This window comes from Asparagus officinalis, chromosome 5 (assembly GCF_001876935.1).
Source record: "Asparagus officinalis chromosome 5, Aspof.V1, whole genome shotgun sequence".
Lineage (NCBI taxonomy): Eukaryota > Viridiplantae > Streptophyta > Magnoliopsida > Asparagales > Asparagaceae > Asparagus > Asparagus officinalis.
In genome coordinates, this window is record NC_033798.1 from 73,166,035 (window position 1) to 73,173,784 (window position 7,750).

Below are 7,750 nucleotides of genomic sequence, written 5' to 3' on the forward strand. Positions count from 1 at the left end.
TCTCTTGGGTATGGCTAAGGAATGCCTGTTTTCTTCGCTCTTGAACGAAATTAGTGTATTGATTTTTGCTCTTCGAGGTTCTGAATCTTCATTTTCGCCGGTTGCAATCACCAGCATATCTCATTACCACCCCCTGCGTTGACGGGGATCAATTGTGTTACGAGCAATTGTATCCTCATCTCCACATTAATCGGGTGGTTACGATGATTTGCTCGGCTTGTGGTTCGGCCATGCCTTGGATCTGTTGGTCATGCATTTCTCTCATCTTGCTGCATTGGCCATCTCCATCTCAAATTTGAAACTTTCTTTCTGCTTAGCCAAGCGTCTCACAGCATTCTTGGCCATCATGTTCCGCACTTATCATCAGGGCCGTCGCGGGGTTGTCCCTCGCTGGAGTACGTGTATTACTCTGAATGCACCGCGGACCGCGCATCAGATTCCTTCATCTTCTGAAGGGGCGTCTTGTCCGAACCCTAACCATAAGTTGCTCGCTCTATGGTTCCGACTGCAGACGGGTCTAGGTCGGGAAGCTTTCAGAATCGACTCGAAATCTCTTCAGTGCCAGATGTCCCTTTCTCGTTGTTGGTGGTGGGACCCTTCGAAATTCTCCGTCTTCAATCACCCTCTCTTCGGTTGCGACAGGCGCCTAGCCTTTGGTTTTGGCGTTTCCGTCATAAGGTCTTTCAAAAAGCTGAAACTCTTTTCGGGACCGTCTTAAATGCAATTGCATTCCGACAATACCGCCCGAATGAGTTTGGACAGCGGGACATTGAACTTCCTGTTCTCGGGCTCCCTTCTTCCTGGTTCTATTTCGTTACCCTCTAGCACGATAGTACAACTCATGCATTTGTGAACAGTGCAGAGTAACCTATCTGTGTGGCCGGGCACGCTGTCTCAGGTATAACACTATCGACTATCAGATGATAATGGTTTCCATTCTGAGGGTGACTTGCCCTTCTTGGGCTTTCAAGGTACCCGCCTCAAAAACAATGGCCTTTTTGGCGCGGTGAATTTCGCGTTGCTCTCTGGACTCAATGCCGCAAATTGGTGCGCGCAGCTAGCTGAGCTCTTTGGTCATGCTGAGAGGTGATGGCGACCCCAGATAATGTCTTGAGTCGTTCTGGGGCTTCTTCATCGGTCCAAACGCTCTGTGGAATTGGGAGCTTTGCTCTGCTCTCAGGAATGGACGAGGACGCTCCATAATTGATTTCTTCTTGCGGGATGACTCTGCATGATCTCCGGAGAAGTTATGGGTTACGGGCGACTCTTGTTGACCTCGCCGAGTTTTGACCTTCCTTAGAAGCTTGCACTGGTTGCTTTTTGCCTGAGTAGGCCACTTCAGACTTAGGCTTCCAGGATGGCGTCGTTGGTGGTGGTTCTTCTCCAACCCCTGTTTGCAGCTTTCTACGGGCTTCCTGAGCTTGAGCTCGTCGCCCAGCGCTGATCTCAGCGCGGGCGCTGTGAATGCGTTCCTGAGCGTCGAACGGTTTCGTTTGACGGCAGGACGCCAATTCTTTCTTGGCGGGCTTGGGAAGAGTGCCGTTCATTGGTGGTGAGGCTGTTTGCCTCTTCTGTTCTTCAACTCCGCGTCGGTTAGCCGAATCCTCCGTAGACTCCCATCGCGCTTAGGCGAGCTGCCGCGGCAAGCATTGACGACGCCTCTGCGGGCTCTCTTTTGAGAGAGTCACAACGCCTTGAATCAGTGGAGGCGTTGTGCGGGAGTTGTGTTGACCCTGATTGGGACGGTCGGTGAACTTCATTGACGGCAACTTCGGCGATTCAGTTTGGGTGAGAGCTTGCGTGGGCTTCCTGAGCAGCTTCAAACCAACGAGGCTTTCTCTCTGAGGAGAACTTCTTGGACTTGCGGGGGGAAGATAGAGCCGGACGAGGAAACGTACTCCTCGAACTGGCTGGTCGAACTCGTACTCGATCCTCCTCCACGACCAGGGATTGCAATCCGCTGGCTGCGACCATCGAGTCTCCGTTGGCGAATCGGTCGGCTCCCACTTGGTCGCCCAGATTGTTCGCGGGGAAAAACTGTGTTCTTGTTTCATATTGGATATGAATTGTCATCTGGCATTACAAAAGATCGGTCTTTTATAAGTCGGTATACAAACTAAATCAAAGAAAAAAAATAAAGATTAACAACTTTCGCTCTTGTGAACAAATCGCAACGCTCTGTTTTGCGGATCGCTTGCTTTGTGTGGGTTCTTTGGCCAACGCCGGGGTTAATCCGTGGACCGACCGCGCGATCCTAGATCGCCGGTCGGACTACACGATTATTGGGGGTATTTATTCCACGAAGGGATAATACCGGGAGGGATTAATCCACCAAGGAATAATCGCTCAAATCTCGAGATCTAAGACGCAAGCTAGGATCTGGAGTGTAGTCTCGTGTAGATCTCAGATCTGTCTTTCTTCCTCTCGAAATCCTACCTTTTCTGACTGTGGATGCGTCGCGCGGATCAGATCTGTACGTCCAAGTCTTCAAAGTCTTCAAACTCGAGTCTCACTCTTCATCCGGCAGAGTTTCGGCTTCTTGAAAGTTCGACCTCCGAAAATGACATCTTAAGCGCCTATTTACTAGGTCTCAGGACCAGTGGCCGCAAAAAGAGAAATGTCGGCCACCCTCTGGCCACTGTCGGCCAGCCTCGGGCCCACTGGTCGGCAACCTCGGGTGTGGCGCGGCACTGTGCTAAGCCCTGAGGTGGCTCGCTTTGGCCGAGCCCCCTGGCGGCGGTGTTTTTCGGATTTTCGGAATTGTTTTCCGTTTGTTTCCGGTTCTGTCCGTGTCGTTGAGAATTCAGTGGTGAAATTCCGATGCCTCCTCCCCTATTCTGCCCCGTGCTTCGCATCTCCCCTGATCCTGGCTAATCTCCCTCGCTGATTTTGGTAGTAAGTCGATTCGCTGATTGGCAGTAAATCCGATTCCTGATTTGGCAGTAAATCCGCTTTCTGAGTTCGAGTCCGCAAAACTGATCCTTGATTCGATCCGCGATTCGTCGAGTCTGTTCTCGTTGGATGACTCGTTGATTCCTTAAGCACTTGGCTTGATTCCGAACGCGCGGTATGGATGCATTCCGCGCTTCTGTGCGATCGTCGATCTGCGTCGCCTCGTTGGTTCGTCGGTTTGTGCCGAGCTATGCTAGGGGACCTATAAGCAATTTTATATGCCTACATTCTCCTTCTCCTCAGTTCGTCATTTTCCCCAAATCAGCGACATTTCCTCACGGTCGCCTGGCTTCATCGACCGAATTTTATTTCTCCATCATTTTCTAACAGTTTTTGCTAGGTAATGATTTCCTCTCATCTGTTTAACCTTATTTCATTATTCTAGTATTAACTCTTCTTAATCTAGGGTTTTTGTTCTAGGGTTTTTTGTTAATTTGCTCTATATTGGTTTTTGTTTACAGGAAATTGAAAATTTTCTCTAATCTTTTCAAAACCCTATCTTATCATGCCTCCCAAGCCCCCTAAAAAGAGGTCTAAACCCGAATCTAGTTCCTCCTTTGTAAAAGCCTCACATTATGAGGATTATCTGCTGTTTAAACCTCTTGTTAGAAAATATAGGGAATTGTGTAAACTGAAGTTTCTCCCAACTAGGTATATCAAGTATCCTGAACTAGTCATATACAACACTCAGTCTATTCTTCGAAATGTTGGGTTAGATAAATTGCTTGATGAAAGTCATAAAGTTCCTTATTATCCATTTCTTGTTTATCTGTTTTATGCGAACTTGTCCACAACATCTTCTGCTGATGGTAGTTTAATTATTACATCATCAGTGAAAAATGTTGAAATTACCTTTTCTGCCAACGAACTTGCGGGGATTCTTAATATCCCAACAAGTGACGTTCATCTCATGTCTGTTGATGTTGGTAATCCAGATGTTAACCCACTCATGTTTAAGCCCGGATGCTCATATCCTATGAACAACAATTCACTTAATCCTATTGCTAGACTCATTGCCAGAATTGTTGCTCAAAATTTGATTCCTAAGACTGGTAGTTTTGATCACTTCGCCTCTGACAAGATTAATGCTGTTTATGCCATTTTTGCTAAGATCAAAGTTGATTGGGCTACTATCTTTATCAATAACATGGTATCAAAACATACCAAGTTTCTACCTTTCGGTTCCTTTTTCACTCTCATCTTTCAACATTTCAATGTTGACCTCACTAATGAACCTAAGGTTGAATCCACGAGAGATTTCTTTGATAAAGTTTCCCTTTCCAGAATGCAAATATCTCTTGACTCCACACCATCTTCTCACTCCCGTTCTAGAGCCTCTACCTCTTCCACTCCTTCCACTTCTGAGATTTGTGACCGTCTTGATCGCCTTGAGACTCGTGTCACATCTATTCAGAAGGATGTTAGGACTATTCTTTCATACCAGCGTCAGTCTCTCGGGATCCCTTCTAATTCTGAGTCTGATTCTAGTGAGGATTCTGCTGATGGCTCTGATGGTGATGGTGATGGTGATGGTGATGGTGATGGTGATGGTGACGGTGATGGTGATGATGGTGGAGAAGGTGATGGTGATGATGTTGGAGGAGGTGATGACTGATTGAGTCTCTTCATGTGATGTTTTTATGTGTTTTTGATGCTCTATTCTGGGTTGTAAAACGTGAAAACTCTGTTTTATTTGAGTGTAATAACTCTATGATGCTTTGTGGAACAACTATGTATGGTTTTGTGTGACGTTTTATGTATGACTTGCTATCTCGTGGACAAACCTATATTTATGCGAAAATATGTTGCTTCTAATGCCTATATGATGTTCTTTGTGGCTTATTATGTTCAGGTTATTTCTTTTATGAATCAATGCCTATATAAAATAACTTTCATGTTTTTAGTGTGTAGCAAATAGTTGTTTATCATAAGTTGCGTATATGATGTTTACGTTTTGTATTTTCATGCACATCTATGATGCCTAAATGATGATTTGTAAATTGCTTATGCATGGTTAAGACAATAACCATGTTTTGTTTCTTGCATATTTTTTATTATGCATAAGTTTGATGGATAGTTGTCGGTTTAGCTCCTGTATATATATGCTCTATTGATGTCATCTAGTCTATTTGACAGGGGAAGTTTTTGACATAAATTTCTTTATTTTTTTCTATGCTTATAAGCAGGGGGAGCATTGCTCCTATCTTTCATTTTTCTCTCTTTTTGATGTTGTCAAAGGGGGAGAAAATACCCACATATAGCTTACAAATTAATTCTGTTATATATGGTCATGTATGATTTATATATATGGTCATGTATGATTCCTTCTTGTTTTTGGCTTATATGTGGACTATCAGTGTATACTTTATATTCATGTATAAATTGTTTGCCATCATCAAAAAGGGGGAGATTGTTGACCCTATAGTTTTGATGATGATTTGACAAACAATTTATTACTAATAAGTTTTCTAGTGTTTTGTGTTTATGTTCTCTTTTCAGGTATTTCAACACAGCGTCAAAGATTCAAGTTCATCTGCGTGGATTTACCTAGGTATTTGTTTAGTTTACTTACATATATTGTATGATGATATCTAAGCTTAATATATACACTTAACACGATTTTTGACGTTTTCTATCATATAGATGATTTTTCATAAAACGTTGTTAAAATATCTTTATCTCTTGTTTACAGCTCTCTCATGCTTTATTATATACATATAATATATGCATAATATATATATGAACATTTACAAGTCCTATATCAAATTTTCACTTTCATAAAATACAGGTTTTTCTAAGCATTTTTCAATAACAGGTAGTTTTCACAAACGAAATTTGTTTTTCCAAAAATTCCTTTTCAAACATGTTCATTTCATCATTTATAAACTTTCTCCAAAGTTTCACTATTTTTGGATATAAATTGATATTTTTTAACAAATTTTCAAAACTGTCCAAAACCTGTCTTTTTGCCCATATCAGATTTCGGTCGACCGATACGGTCGACTGACGATAGTCAGTTTTCTGAGAATTTTTTCAAGTGTTTTCCGGTCGACCGGAATTTCCGTCGGTCGACCGAAATTTCCATTCGGTCGACCGAAATCTACGTCGGTCGACCGCCAGCTTTAAAAACTATTTTTCAGGTTTTTTGAACTAATCGGTCGACCGCACCGGTCGACCGACGAGTTGACAAAATGAGCCTAACGGCTAGTTTTTTCAAATAGGATTTTTGGTCTTTTACCTATTTCTAGCTGTTGTATTGGGGTGCTATGTATACCCTATTGCTGCTCTTCTTCTCTAAGAACCAAGAAATCCAAGTTTATTGTTTAGCAAGATATTAATCGCGTTTAAGAGCTGTTTAAGAGGTGTTTCGTTAATCAGTTTTCAAGAGAAAGTTTTCTAAAACAAGAAGAGGCTTTCATATTCCATTTGGATCATATTCTTCCGCTCCTCTTGTTCATTGAGAAGTTTTTCTAAACTCTTTCCATATAGCTTACTATTTCACTTTCATTTGATTAGCTATATTCATTAAGTTATTTATTGAGTTTGATTCACTATTATCACACACACTTATTGAGCTTGACATTTCCATATTATATATTGTGGTTGTGGGGTGTGATTTAGTGAGTGTGAGCTTCATTGTGTTCTCACTTGTTAATTGAGAACAAATCATTGTATTTAACTTTCATTTGTGAGAATCACTTGTAATACACTTGTACACCGAGAGAAGTGTGAGGAGAGAGAGACGGGGTCAAATCCAATAGGAGTGGCGTCGATTGACGAACCTAGGGAGAGGTTGTAATCGAGCACTTGAGGAGGAGGACACGGGCTAGGTTCCTACACTTAGTGTGTAAAGTGTGTTTGTTGAGTGATTGTGTAGTGTGAGAGTTTTCGGTGAACTTGTAAACCGAGTGTGTAGAAGTTCCGGCTTCCAAACCGGATTGTGATAGTGGATATCTCCTCGAGGTGAGGAGCGGGGACGTAGGTCGTGGGGACCGAACCTCGTAAACATATCGTGTGTTTGTGTTTTGCTTGTCTCATATTTTATTTGTGCATATTCTTATTGTTCTTATTGTTCATATCTATCTCTTGCAAGAACATATTAATCAACATAATTTTAATTGCTATTAATTGGTATTAGATTAGCATAAGACCCTAATCACCCCCCCTCTAGGGTCTAACAAAAAGTAGGTAATCTAGTGACGAGAGATACCTGGGATTCAGTTTGGGTACCCTGGAGGACCTCCTAAGCTCCTCGCCCTGGGTAGTCGGTTCTGCACCTGGAGTCTCCTCCGTTCTTTGGTCAGAATTGACGTTGTCTCCCCCATATGGAAGTTCTTCCAAATCCATGTACTCAGATGCGTCCGCATCCGTAGTGCTGCTCCCACTGCTTTGGCCCGTCTTGGCATTGTCCATGTCCTTGTACATCATTTCCTCATTGAATATGACGTCTTGGCTTCTGATGATCTTCATGTTCTTCTCATCCCAAAGACGATACCCGAACTCATCAATATCGTATCTAATGAATGTACACTTCAGTAACTTAGCTTCCATCTTGTCTCTGACATGGTCACTGATGTGGACATATGCCACGCACCCAAAGACTCTTAAGTGTGAGAGATTAACCTTCTTACCACTCCAAACCTCTTCCGGAATCCCAAAGTCTAATGGAACTAATAGCCCATGATTTATCAGGTACGCTGCTGTATTCACCGCGTCCACCTAAAAAGTTTTAGGTAGACCTACATGTAGATGCATGCTCCTCGCACGCTCTGTCAGTATTCTATTCATCCTTTCTGCT

At 42.9% G+C, this 7,750-nt stretch overlaps 1 protein-coding gene across 1 annotated transcript in view; it reads right to left on the bottom strand.

The window, feature by feature from the left end:
• LOC109842008 (ubiquitin carboxyl-terminal hydrolase 15-like) overlaps positions 1–7,377 on the bottom strand; it is a 31,109-nt gene extending 23,732 nt beyond the window's left edge. The window contains exon 1 of the mRNA XM_020410929.1: positions 7,163–7,377. Within this exon, the coding sequence (XP_020266518.1) occupies positions 7,163–7,377 (215 nt within the window). The remainder of the gene's footprint in view (positions 1–7,162) is intronic.